General features: G+C 56.4%; 1 protein-coding gene across 1 annotated transcript; it reads right to left on the bottom strand.

The window, feature by feature from the left end:
• Nucleotides 1–13,353: 13,353 nt before the first annotated feature.
• Nucleotides 13,354–13,680, bottom strand: LOC147958422 (uncharacterized). Its single transcript, XM_087532124.1, has one exon. The coding sequence runs from the start codon at nt 13,678–13,680 to the stop codon at nt 13,354–13,356; it is 327 nt and encodes a 108-aa protein (XP_087388250.1).
• Between the last annotated feature and the right edge of the window lie 751 nt (nt 13,681–14,431).

Genomic DNA, 14,431 nt, shown 5'->3' with positions numbered 1-14,431 from the left:
GGCCCCGGGAAACATCATCCGGTAACAACCCTACATGATGTTTGAGGCTAGATCTCATTATCATCACGAGGGAGTCGTCGTAAACCGGCTCTCCTCTAATTGTGTCTAGACCTAGAGATTGTTTCTTGCTTCTCCCCCTTTGAGGAGCCCTGCCCCTCCTTATATATGTTGAAGGGGCGGGTTACATGTGGAGTCCAACTCGGACTTTAACTTAAACTATTTTGACTTCCCTTCCTGGGGTTCTTAACGTCTGCCTGTTTAACATTGTCTGTCGGTTTAACATTGTCTGCCGGTTTAACATGGTCTACCGGTTTAACATTGTCTGCCAGTTTAACATTGTCTGCCGGTTTAACACCAGCCGGTTTACCGTCTGTCTTAGCCATCTATCTTGACTCTCTATCTTAACTCTCCGCCGGTTTACCATCCACCAGTTTATCAAGTCCCAGCCGGTTTACAACTCCAGCTGGGTCATACCGCGGGGTATATCCCCGACTAGCATTATGCTGACCGCCCGCGAGGTCGCGCATATGTAGAGCAGCAGCGGCTCCTTGTCGGTCGGTGCGGACAGGACTGGTGCGGTGGAGAGCATGCGCTTGAGGTCTTGGAAGTCCTCGTCTGCCTTGTCGTTCCATTCGAATGGGCTCATCTTCTTCATCAGCTGGTACAGGGGTAGCGCCCTCTCGCCCAGCCGACTTAGAAATTGGCTGACCAAGGCCAGGCATCCGGTGAATTTCTGGACATCGCGCAGCCGAGCCGGCTTGCGCATGCGCTCGATGGCCTTGATCTTCTCCGGGTTCGCCTCAATGCCGTGTTCCGAGACAAGGAAGTCGAGTAGCTTTCCGGCCGGGACGCCGAAGACGCATTTTTCCAGGTTAAGCTTGACCTTGTATTCGCGGAGGTTGGCGAACGTTTCCTTCAAATCGTCGAGGAGCGTGAGGTGCTGCTTGGTCTTCACCATGATGTCGTCCATGTATACGTGGATATTGCGGCCGAGTTGCGGCAGCAGGCATTTCTGCATGCAGCGTTGGAAGGTGGCGCCGGCGTTCTTCAAGCCGAACGACATGGTGATGTAGCAATACGCCCCAAAGGGCGTGATGAAGGACGTCTTCAGGGCGTCGGCCGGGTCCAGCTTGATCTGGTGGTAGCCGGAGTAATCGTCCAGGAAGGACAGGATCTCACACCCGGTGCTCGAGTCAATGACTTGGTCGATCCGCGGGAGGGCGAACGGATCCTTGGAATAGTCCTTGTTGAGCTTGGTGTAGTCGATACACATGTGCCAGGTCTTGTTTTTCTTCAGGACGAGGACTGGATTGGCCAGCCACTCGGGGTGAAACACTTCCATTATGAAGCCGGCCGCCAAGAGCTTGGCGACCTCTTCACCAATGGTCCTTCTCTTTTCTACGGACGGGGTTGATGGACGGGCTTGGTGTCCTTGCGAACGTGAAGTTTGTGCTCGGCGTACTTCCTCGGGATAACCGGCATGTCCTTGGGGGTCCATGCGAAGATATCCCGATTCTCACGGAGGAAGTCGACGAGCTCGCCTTCCTATTTGCTGTCGAGGCAGGCGCCTACGACGATGTACTTGCTGTCGGCGTTCTGGGAACAGGGGTTCGCAGACTTGCCTGCCTGCGGCCCGCGGCGTGGCTGAGCCAGTAGGCCGTATGGCCCATCCTCACCAACAAAGCACTCAAGACCCTCGCAAGGCGGACGACGCCATACCTCCTCCGGAGTGGCCTAGCTAGGCAGGCTCATGAGGAGCGGAGATATCAAGGCGTGGTGAACCTCACGAGGCTCTCGTCACGTAAGCCATGACGATCGACACCAGGCAGGCGCCACGCGGGCGCCAGCGCGCACAACATCCTTGTTTCCTCTTTGGAGCAAAGGGGGCAAGCGCAGCCGCGGAGTACCGAGGCCTCAGGAAAACATTGCCATTTCGGTGCAACAAGACCAAGACCAAGGACTGCAAGACGGAGGTCACCGTGGAGCCCAGAACAGCGTCACCACAAGAACTTTGTGCAGGAGAAGACTACTTTTGTCAGGATAGCTTGTACCAGCTGTCCCCCTTCAAATTGGCCCGCCGTTGTTAGCTCCCTTCCCGCTCGATATTTTGGAAGAGGACTAGGGCCTATATAAGTAGAGTTATCCACCATAGTAGGGGCATCTGATCTTAGCTTGATCCAACCCGATCGAGAGCCTACTCACCAGAACACCTCAACCTCAGGAGGCTGTTCTCCCCTTGTATTGTTCATCATCAGCCCAAGAGGCAATCCACCACCACCACACTGGATTAGGGTATTACACCACATCGGTGGCCCGAACAAGTATAGACCCTGTGTCCTTCTGTGTTGTGAGTTCGTCGTGTTCGTCCGCAAGATCCTAGCAAGCTGGAGCTTAGATCGGTCGGAGGGAAAGACTCCGCGCGCACCCCAGTGTTCGAACCTTAAGGGTTTGCCGAGAACCCAACCCCGACATTTGGTGCGCCAGGTAGGGGTGCGCCGAAGCCTTCTTCTTCGTCGACCAACGCTTCGTCACTCCACCAAGCTCATGGCCGACGCCTGCCGACCACGCGCTGAGCGCCGGGCCGCCCTCGCCGCCCGTGTTGCTCAGATGGCTCCCGACGGCGGGCCGCCTCGTCGATCTCCGTTCCCCGCCGCCAACGCTGCCACCGGCCCGGTGGGAAACGAGCAGCAGGCGTCCTCGCAACATCCTTCGGTGCGGCAGGACGGCCGCACCGCTGCTCCATCACTCACTCTTGCTGGCTCTTTGTCTCACGTGCACCGCGGTCCCCTGGAGGTGTGGGCCACGCTCATCGCGGCAAACGAGCTCCTGCATTACCGCCCTGACGATGACGTCTATGAGGAGTGGCTCGACCGCGTCGCCGAGCTCGTCTGTGCCGCGGGGGGCTCTCTGGCGCCGTCTCACTCTCTGCCTCCCCCTCAGTAGGCTGCGGGCAACGGGGCCCATGGCGCGCCTCCACCACCTCGACCCCAATGCGGTGCCTTGGCGCCAAGGCGCATGCCTCCGCGATGCGATCCACTGCGCCCGGCGCCCGCGCGTGAAGAAAGGAGCTGCCAAGAAGTCCCACGACCACGAGAAGCAGCACCAGCACTCCCCGCGCCACCTCGTCAAGACCGCGCGCCGCCTGCAATGGCACAACGCGGACCTCGCCAAGACCAAGCTCCGCCCTAGAAGTGGGCCCTGGCAACCACGGCAGGCTGCCGCGCCTTCACCCTTGAGCTGTGTAGCGTTGCCTGGCCAGGCAAGTTCAAGCCAGATCTGCCTCCACAGTACGACGGCACCGCCGACCCCGCGGAGTTCCTGCAGCTCTATGAGTTGAGCATCGAAGCGGCCAACGACGACGAGAAGGTCATGGCGAACTGGTTCCCCATGGCTCTCAAGGATGGAGCCCGCTCCTGGCTCCAGAACCTGCAACACGGCTCGATCTCCTCCTGGGACGAGATGCGCGACTGCTTCATCGCCAACTTCCAGGGCACTCGTGATCGCCCACCACTCGCGGGCGACCTACGCCGCATCAAGCAACAACCAGGAGAGACCCTCCAAAAGTACATCCAGTGCTTCAACAGCACCGCCTCAAGATTCCCAAGGTCTCTGACGAGGCCATCATCTCCGTGTTTTCCGACGTCAAGATGAAGAAAGAGATGGCCATCCATTAGGAGCTTTGCACATCTCAGGAGCTGCTCAACCTGGCGACCAGGTGCGCAAGAGCTGAGGAGGGGCGCCTCACTCTCCTTGAGCTACCAACTGCAGGAGTGGAGGAAAAGAAGGCCAAGGCCAAGGACGTGAACGCAAGGAGGCAGTAGTGCTCCCAGCAGAGCCCGACACCAAGCGAGGCAGAGATCAGCCCGAGTCATCCAAGAACGGCCGGCCCTTCTGCACCTTCCAAAACCTGAACATCGACAACACCAGCGACTGTCAAGAGCTCAGAGCCATTCGGGAAGGACGCTTCGGCCGATGCCCCGAGCGCAATGACCGGGGCTACGGCCGCGGAGGAGGATGTGGAGGACCGTGGCCTGCGCCAGGAGTGGCGCGACCGGCCTCGCGAGGACCGCTCACAGGATCAACCTCATGAGGGTGCCATGTAACACCCCGTATGTAACCTACCTTATTTGTATTCCAACTCTTGCCATTTTCGGCACTAAGTTATGTTATTTCCTCGTTGTCAGGTTTTGTCTCCGTATGTTTGTGTCTTTGTCATGCATCTCATATCATGTCATCAGGTGCATCGCATTTGCATACGTGTTCGTCTCATGCATCCGAGCATTTTCTCCATTGTCCGTTTTGCATTCCGGCGCTCCTATGTCCTCCGGTGTCCCTTTCTACCTCTTTTTCGTGTGCGGGTGTTAAACGTTTTCGGATTGGACCAAGACTTTTCATGTGGCCTTGGTTTACTACCGGTAGACCGCCTGTCAAGTTTCGTGCCATTTGGACTTCGTTTGATACTCCAACGGTCAACCGAGGGACCGAAAAGGCCTCGTGTGTGTTGCAGCCCAACACCCCTCCAAAGTGGCCCAAACCCACCTAAACCTGCTCGATCACCTAGGCCGTTCGATCACGATCGCGTGGCCACAAACCGTGCTCAATTTGGAGCCTCCTAGCTCCCTCTACCTATATATAAAGGCCTCCCCCAGAAATTTCCGGATCTCTTCCCCGAAACCCTAGTCTCCCTTCTTCCTCCGCGCGCCGGACAACGTTCACCGGTGCCGGACATGTCCGTTTCCACCCCGCAGCCACTGAGGGCTTGACACGTGTCCCGCCGGACCCCTCTCCGCCGCCGGCCCGGGAGGCCCAAACCGGGCCCCCGAGGCCCGTTAGCCGCGCCGCCCGCGCCTGGGAGTCCCGCCGCCCGGCTCCTCGCCCGCGGCCGCCGCCTTCGTCTGACCTCGCCGCACCGAGCCGACCCCGCCGCCGCAGTGCTTGCCGGCGCCCACTCTGGCAGCCGCTGCAAATCGCCGTCCCCTGCTGCCGCCCTACTCCGGCGACGGATCCGGCCCCCAGCGCCCGGATCGACCCATCCCCGACGGGATCCGGCCTTCTCCTCTCCCTCCGGCGACCTTCCTCCGGCGTCCACTCCGGCCGGCGATCCCCGTTGTTCGTGCTGCTGTAGTACTCAGATATGGATCCACTACAGTAAGCCCTAGCCCAGTGAACTTTTACCTCTCTCCCGTAATTTTTTGCATATCTTCATCAGTGCATAACTCTGCAACTGTTTCTTCAATTCGTGCGTGTAGCATATCGAAATGTTCGTCTCGACGAGTACTTCATTTCATCTCATTGCATCATGTTCTTTGGAGCTCATCTTAATGCCCAAAATGCTGTTGGAAGAGGGCTATGTGATGTTAGTTTCAGATTATTATCAGCAAATGCACTTTTGTCATTTTTGCCATGATTAATGTGTGCATGCTATGATCTTGAGCTCTACATGTGATTTGAAGTATGCCATGTATTTTTGTGATTTCTGTGGTGACTAGCACAAGCATGCAAAGTAGCTTACTTAATGTTGCTGATTTCAGGGACTTAGAAATATTCTAAGTCTCTTCCCTGTCATTATTTTTATGCCATGTGTTCATGTTGCTACCTAGTGATCCGTGCATCTTTTGAGCATGATCAGCAAGGATGTTTTGTAGATATTGTGGTGCTCTATCAATCCATGTCTTTGTTTGCATTTATGGAGCACCCTAGCTTGAGTCAATCGAGCTCTACTTTTGCTATAAAATGTTTCTGGTAGATTGTTAACATGTTTAGCAATTTTGCCGAGCTTGTTGTTATTGATCCGTGCATGCTATGTTGTTGTTCTTGCCATGTCTAGCTTCCATGTCATGTCTACTTGCTGGGTGTATGCTTAGTTTGTCATGCAATGCATCATAGTGAGTGCATCGAGCTTGTTAACATGCCTACTTGATATCTGTTTTGCCATGTTTCAGTTTTTCACTAAGTCTGAATCTGTTAACGTTAATTGCTATGTTCACGTGGTTGCCATTGTGTTTTCTGATCCCTTTTGGCTTATGGTCAGTAAGGGACTTTTGTTGTATGCTTTGAGTAGCTTCATGACATGCCTTGCTTTTCCATGATATGTTCCTGTAGCATGTTGTTATCTTGCTCTAAACACTGCTTCCTGATGTTAAATTCCTGACTTGATGTTAATTTCACTAAGTCTGAAACCTGATATCTTTTGCACTTTTGCCATGCTTGTTTGAACCTGCTATTGAGTGAATTAGCCATAGCTCAGTGTTAATCTTTTTTCAAGCATCTTGAGTGGATCCCTGCCATGTATTTTGTTGCTATGTTAGAGTGTTGTAGCTTGTTGTTCTTGATGCATTTAGGTGGCCTCGTGCTGTAAATCGCAGATCGGTGCCATATTTGTTTTGCTCGCCATTTCCAAACCGTGCATCCGATTCCGGTGATCTTTATATCAATTTCGACCAAAATCAACTCACCTTTCCAGTGGCACTCTTGGTTTTCCAAGTTGAGGCCAGGTTCAATCATTCCTTTCCAACTCATGCATATGCATCACATATCGCATCCCGCATATCATGCCATGTTTTGCAAAATGTTGTTTGAGCATTGCACGTGGTTGATTGTTCTCCCTTTTGCTTGTTGTTCATGCTTTGGGTAGAGCCGGGAGATGAGTACCTGATCGAGGAGCCCGTTGAGTATGCTTATGAGGATCAAGTCAACTCGGAGAACTTTGCAGGTAAGATGACCATACCCTCGAAATCACTTCTATCTTTGCTTGCTAGATGCTCGCTCTTTTGCTTTGCCTATGATACGATACCTACCACTTGCTTATCATGCCTCCCATATTGCCATGCCAAACCTCTAACCCACCTTGTCCTAGCAAACCGTTGTTTGGCTATGTTACCACTTTGCTCAGCCCCTCTTATAGCGTTGCTAGTTGCAGGTGAAGATTGGAGTTGTTCCTTGTTGGAACATGTTTATTGTTGGGATATCATTGTATTATCTTGTCTATCTTAATGCACCTATATACTTGGTAAAGGGTGGAAGGCTCGGCCTTATGCCTGGTGTTTTGTTCCACTCTTGCCGCCCTAGTTTCCGTCATACCGGTGTTATGTTCCTTGATTTTGTGTTCCTTATACAGTTGGGTTATAATGGGAACCCCTTGACAGTTCACCTTGAATAAAACTCCTCCAGCAAGGCCCAACCTTGGTTTTACCATTTGCCACCTAGCCTTTTTACATTGGGTTTCGCGGACTCAAGGGTCGTCTTTATTTTAAACCCTCGGGCCAGTGCTTCTCTAAGTGTTGGTCCAACCTAGAGCACTGTGCGAGGCCGTCCCTTGGCAACTTGGGTTACGTTGGCTTCCGTACGCTTAGCTTATCCAGTGTGCCCTGAGAACGAGATATGTGCAGCTCCTATCGAGATTTGTCGGCACAGCGGGTGGTCTTGCTGGACTTGTTTTACCATTGTCGAGATGTCTTGTAACCGGGATTCCGAGTCTGATCGGATTGTCTTGGGAGAAGGAATATCCTTCGTTGGCCGTGAGAGCTTGTGATAGGCTAAGTTGGGACACCCCTGCAGGGATTGGAACTTTGGAAAGCCATGCCCGTGGTTATGGGAAGATGGGAATTTGTTAATGTCCGGTTGTAGATAACCTGAAACTTAACTTAATTAAAATGAATCAACTGAGTGTGTGGCCGTGATGGTCTCTTTTCGGCGGAGTCCAGGAAGAGAACACGGTCTCCTGTTATTCTTGAACGTAGGTTGTTCTAGGATCACTTCTTGATCATAGTTCATCGACCATGCCTTTGCCTTCTCTTCTCGCTATCATTTGCGTATGTTAGCCACCATATATGCTAGTCGCTTGCTGTAGTTCCACCTCATACCTTTTACCCTTCCTATAAGCTTAAATAGTCATGATCGCGAGGGTGTGAGATTGCTGAGTCCCCGTGACTCACAGATTACTTCCAAAACCAGATGCAGGGACCGATGATTCCGCTCCAGGTGATTCGACTGAGCTCAAGTGGGAGTTCGACGAGGACCCAGGACGATACTACGTGTCTTTCCCAGATGATCAGTAGTGGTGCCCAGTTGGGGCGATCGGGGACTATGTTTCATTTGGGGTTTATCTTTATTTTGGTACCGTAGTCGCACCTTGAGTGTATTTGGATGAATGTAATGATATTTATGCTATTTGTGTGACGTGGCGAGTGTAAGCCAACTATGTATCCTTTTCCCTTATTGTATTACATGGGTTGTTGTGAAGATTACCTCACTTGCGACATTGCTTTCAATGCGGTTATGCCTCTTAGTCGTGCTTCGACACGTGGGAGATATAGCCGCATCGAGGGCGTTACATGCCTGGAGGGACCCGCCTCGCGAGGATCGCCCCCAGGGCAACGCTGGTCTTCCCCCGTTGCCGCTGCCAAGGAGGAACGACGACCATCACCAGGACGAGGGGGCTGGGTGCTTCCAGGAGCCGCGCACGGTCGCTTGCATCCTGGGCGGCGCTCAAGCCCTAGCCTCTCAGCACATCTTCAAACAGTTCGCTCGCGAAGTAAACACAGCGCTCCCCAAGCTCGTGGCCACGCGCCCGCTCCAGTGGTCCCAATGCACCATCACCTTCAGCTCGGTCGACCAGCTCAAGTGCGCAGCCACCGCTGGCACACTCCCTATGCTGTGCTCCCCAGTCATCAGCAATGTGCAAGTCACCAAGACTCTCATCAACGGCGGCGCCTGGCTCAACGTCCTATCCGCCGACACATTCGATAGCCTCCAGGTGCCCTATGAGCAGCTCCAGCCAACCAAGCCTTTCTCAGGAGTGACTGATAGTTCCACCACACCAATAGGGCAAGTCCGCCTGCCTGTTACCTTCAGGGAGCGCAAGAATTACCGCACTGAGCTCATCGACATCGACATCGCACACATCCGCCTGCCGTACAACGCCATCCTCGGGTACCCATCCCTGGCCAAGTTCATGGCAGTCACTCACCATGGCTACAACGTCCTCAAGATGCCAGGAAGCGGGGGGAGGGGGTCATCACGGTCCCATGTGAAGAAAGGGATGTGGTGTGCTCCCTTGAGCGCGCCTTCCAAGCCGCGGCAATCGAAAACCCTGACAACAGAAGTGAAGGCCCTCCGGAGGCCATCCCCAAGAAGAAGCTACCGCGCCGTGCAGGACCCCAAGAAGATGGCGTCGCATCAGGAGCCTCGTCAGGATCGGCGCCCGGTCCAGGGGTGCCTCCCTCCACCGCATAGGAAAGCGCGCCCGGTGCCCTCCTCGGGCAAGGCTCGGGGGCTCTCTTCTGGAGGGCCTCAGACCTTGCCAATCTCACGAGGGAGGCGCTTGGGCACCACTTGGAAGCGTGCTTCATGGCATGTGTTCCTCAGGAGAGCATGGGGCAAGGAATGCCCACCACCCAGGAGTTCATCACCAAGACCACCCAAGAGCTACAAGACGCAAGAGCCAGGTGTGGCGACAGCCGCTCACAGAGTGTGGCTCACCACCTAGGTGAGGGTGCTGAGCTGCGCGCCTGCATCGACATCCCATGGCTCAACAGGGCTGCATCTCAGGAATGCTAGTGGCCATCACGCGCGGGCCGCTGTGAGGGTCCACCACACAGCTTCGTTCGCATGCCCTACGGCTTGTTGAGCATGGCATCAGCCCATCAGCGCAGTGTACGGCAAGTCCAGGCGGCTCAGGAGGCCAGGTTCCACGCCGTTCGGGAGGAGATGGCGACGGCCTTCAAGGCACCTCATGAGCTCCCAGAGCCTCCCGAGGCTCAGGGTCCTGGTGGCTCATGAGGATTTATTCCTTCGACTCGTGGCTTCAGCTGCACCAGCTCTACTTCGTCTACAGACCCAAGTGACATCTTCCAAGTTCATTCAAGCTGGGAGCGCCCCTCGGGCTGCATTATTCCCAGGCCGTGTGGGTCCGTCCCTATGGCATGCATCCCTTTTACTTATGTCTTTAGCTTACCTTGCTGGGGGCGCCCCACCGGCTTCATCATCCCCATGCCGCTCGGGCCAAACCCAGTGGTATGTATATTCCTGCATTTATCCTAGTCGATCTGCTCTTCATGCTTAACCTGCCAACTGCTATCACCTGTCAACTGCTATCACCTGCTCAATCATTACCCCCCTCGGGGTCCCTACACAGGCACGGCGCTGGTGCATGGGTCCGTCCCTTCCATGGCCGACAAATCTGAGTGGTCGAGCTCTGGCTCGCGGCACGCGCCGTGCACGTCACCTCATCAGGACCTCAGTGCCTTCACTTCATTCGGACCAACCAGCGGAAGGCAGGCGGCAGTAACGACAAACCATGTGTTCCCCTTGTGCCTGTTCACAGGAACCCCGCGGGAAGGATAGCAGGCGGCACCGCGAGTCTCCTTTCCTCTCGCACGACTCGCTTGCGCGTTAAAAGGGGGGCTCCTGAGCATCGCGACTCAGGAGATCTTACTGGCTCTCCAGCCCTCACCCCCTGGCCTTGACCACGACATCGCGACTTGGCATACCAGCAGCGACTGAGCTTGCTCGAGGGCCGGGACCTGAGGACGTAGAGCATTAAGAGGATCTCGGGAGAAGGAAACCTCGCACGGGCCAGCCTAGCTATGTCGCGTAAGTTGGCGCGCAGCCCTAGAGCAACATCGAGAATCACCGCGAAGTCATCAAGATAAGTTTCGCCCTCAGATCAGCAAAACATTTGGACCCAATAGTCGCTCACCCGATGCTGCAACCCCGTTGTGGCCAAGTCATCTTCCTTTCTTTCCTTGCAATGGCCACTTGGGCGCTAAGGGGGACCTCCTGAGCATCGCGCCTCAGGGGCTCTTACTGGACCTCGGGCCGCGCACCTCCCGGCCTTGACCACGGCATCGCGACCTGGCATACCAGAGACGGCTATAGCCGCCTTGGGACCAGGACCCGTCAGCGTAGAGCAACAAGCTATCACGAAGAAATAAAGGGGAGGCCGAGCCTTAATGGGAGGCGCATTCATCAAATTTTCACAACAAGGAAAATAGGTACAAAGGCATTGCAGATCCTTACATGCCCCACGGGGTGATTCATGATTCTTCGCAGGAAACAAAAGCTGATGCTAAGGGGGGTTCCTATCTACATCCTCCCGTGGAGGATGCCATCATCAACAGTGGGCCTTGGCAGGCCGACACCAACCCCATCCAGATCAGCAGCGGCGGTGGCCGGACGCCGCAGCCTTGCCCCGGGCACGGCAAGAGCTCGGGCAGATGTAGCTGTCGTCACTCATCTTCGGAGTCTCCTGGAGCTCATGAGAACTGCTCGACTCCCCAGCATCAGCCTCGTGCATCTCTCCAGAGCAGATACTGCTGGGGTAGTCGCGGGCGTAGCGCGCATCAGCCTCGTGCTCCTCTCCAGAGCAGCACTCCAGGCGGTGGCCCTCGGTGTCAAAGACCTTGAAGAGAAGCGTGGAGGTGCCGTCGTACTCAAAGTGAATCGCAAGGGCACCTCTCACGCGACAGATCCACGCAATCTTGCCCCAGCCGTGAGTCATGAAGATTTTGCCAATGGGGACCGCTTCGATCTTCGCTCTGATCGCCGGAGCGCCACAATCAGCATGCTGCAGCCATAGCTCGAGAGGCCCCCTCAGCGGCATCACGTCGGAGAAGAACCATGGGAAGCAGATCCAGGAGTTCGGAGGCGTCGGCGTCCACAGCACCAGCTCACGCGAGGAGTCCGCCGCGTGGACGGCCTGCGTCGCCGAGGTGCGGCGGCCCCGGGTGCGGTGTGGGTGACGCTGCTCGCCACTTCGTCCTCCTGAGCCTACGGCTGGGGCGTACAAGGGTAGTGGGTACCCCGGCAGAGGCCGCTCGCACAAAGGCCTCGCCACCACCTGTAACGTCGCCTCGTCACGGCGATGGATCGACCTCTTCTTCGGCGGGAGTGGCTCCGGGCCATCCCGGGGGGCTTTCCCCTTCTCCTCGGCGGAGAATCTTCTGATGGGAGCCATTGGAGCAAGCAGTGGAGCGAGAAGGAGGAAGCAAGCAAGGAAGAGATGGGCAACGGGGGCTCCGCCCCCTCCCCATTTATAGCAAGAGAAGGCCAACCGGCATCTCCCTCGGTCACAGGTAATGATGGTTTCCCTTGCATGTCGCAGGGACTTGTCAAGTCGTGTAGTCGCCAAAGCAGCATGGGGAAGCAGAAACGCCCGTGCCCAATCAACCGCCACGCGTCAACTGAGGCCGCAGGCTTTTGGGGCCCGCGGCGCTTCGAGCTTGACCCTTGGCTTTGCCACGAAGCCAAGCCCACGCGCACCTTGGGCCCGGGGGCTACTGTCGGCGTTCTAGGAACGGGGGTCCCTAGACTTGCCTGCCTGCGGCCCACGGCGTGGCTGAGCCAGCAGGCCGTACGGCCCATCTTCACCAACAAAGCACTCAAGACCCTCGCGAGGGGCCAAGCCTGGCGAGGCAGACGACGCCAGACCTCCTCCGGAGTGGCCTAGCTAGGCAGGCTCATGAGGAGCGGAGATATCAAGGTGAGGCAAACCTCACGAGGCTCTCGTGACGTAAGCCATGACGATCGACACCAGGCGGGCGCCAGCGCGCACAACGTCCTTGTTTCCTCTTTGGTGCAAAGGGGGCAAGCGCAGCCGCGGAGTACCGAGGCCTCAGGCAAAGGTTGCCATTTTGGTGCAACAAGACCAAGACCAAGGACTGCAAGACGGGAGTCACCGTGGAGCCCAGAATAGTGTCACCACCAGAACTTTGTGCAGGCGAAGACTACTTTTATCAGGATAGCTTGTACTAGCTGTCCCCCCTTCAAACTGGCCCCCATTGTTGGCTCCCTTCCCGCTTGATATTTGGGAAGAGGACCAGGGCCTATATAAGTAGAGCTAGCCACCATAGTAGGGGCATCTGATCTTAGCTTGATCCAACCAGATCGAGAGCCTACTCACCAGAACACCTCAACCTCAGGAGGCTGTTCTTCCCTTGTATTGTTCATCATCAGCCCAAGAGGCAATCCACCACCACACTGAAGTACGGTATTACACCACATCGGTGGCCCGAACCAATATAAACCCTGTGTCCTTCTGTGTTGTGAGTTCGTCATGTTCATCCGCAAGATCCTAGCAAGCTAGAGCGTAGATCGGTCGGAGGGAAAGACTTCGCGTGCACCCCAGTGTTTGAACCTTAAGGGTTTGTCGGGACCCCATCCCCAACACTTGCTGTAGCTGGGGTCTTCTGGGTTGAGCTTCACTTTCTTGATCTCCTTGGAGGGCTTGAAGGCGGCCTCGTCGGCCGGGTACAAGGTCGGGATCGATGCGGCGGAGGCCTCGCCTGCCATGGCGACGATCCAATCAAGCTGGCGCCGCTCCTCGGCAATGACCAGCGACTCGGCCAACTTGGCTCAGTCTCGGGCGCACTCCAGGGACTTGCGGTAATCACCGGTGATGGTGATGAGGCCCTTGGGACCCGACATCTTCATCTTCAGGTACGCGTAGTGGGGAACCGCCATGAACTTGGCGAGCCCGGGCCGGCCCAGCAACGCGTGATACGCGTTGGATAGGTCCAACACTTCGAACCAGATCGGTTCACGCCGGAAGTGGCTGCTGTCACCGAACAGGACGTCTAGCCGGACCCGACCAATGGGGGAGCAGGACAGGCCGGGCACGATGCCGTGGAAGATCGTCCGGGTCGGCTCTAGGTCCTCGGCCTTGAGGCCGAGCTTGGTCATCTTGTCACGGTAGAGGATGTTGATGCTGCTGCCGCCGTCGATGAGGACTCCGGAGAACTTTCATGTGCGCCGCGCGACGATGGTGGGGTTGAGGACGAGGGCGTAACCACCCGGACTCGACATGACTGCCGGGTGATCCTCCCGGGTCTAGGTGATCGGGCGATCCGACCAATGCATGAACTCCGGCTTGGCCGGGACGACGGTGTTCACCTCCTGCCGACGGAGGCGCTCGCTCTGCTTGTCGTCGCCGAGGCTAGTGAAGACGATGTAGGCCACGTTCTGGTCCGGGTATGCGTCGTTGCGCATCGCGCCGCTAGCTGGAGGCGGCGGTGGAGGCGGAGGCGGCAGTCCCGCACCTGGAGTCGGAGCCGGAGCCGAAGGGGGCGGGACGTTGCCCCTCATGATGCGCTTGGTGATGGCGCACTACCGGAGCGTGTGCGTGGAGGGTTTTCTGCCGCTGTGGTGCTTGCAGAGGGCGCTGAGCATCTGCTCGATGCTCATGGAGGGTTGCCATGCCATCTTGCCGGTTTGCCGGCGATTTGCCGCCGGGTCCGCCGTGGGCTCGGCGGCCGCGACGAGTAGGTTGTTGCGACGCGGCGCCGGCTAGTCGGCCTTGCGCTTGTTGTTCTGGTGATGCTGCTGCCGGCTGCTTTTGCCGGCCGGCTTCGGGGGGGGGGGGGGGGGGGGACCGGCTTCGCCTTGCCGGCTTCATCCAGCGCCACCTGGATCTTCATGCCGGAGTCGCTGTTGG

This window comes from Triticum urartu, chromosome 7A (assembly GCF_056163025.1).
Source record: "Triticum urartu cultivar PI428250 chromosome 7A, HENAU_Tu73, whole genome shotgun sequence".
Lineage (NCBI taxonomy): Eukaryota > Viridiplantae > Streptophyta > Magnoliopsida > Poales > Poaceae > Triticum > Triticum urartu.
The sequence above is the reverse complement of the archived record's forward strand: the minus strand, read 5'-3'. Positions and strand labels throughout refer to the sequence as shown.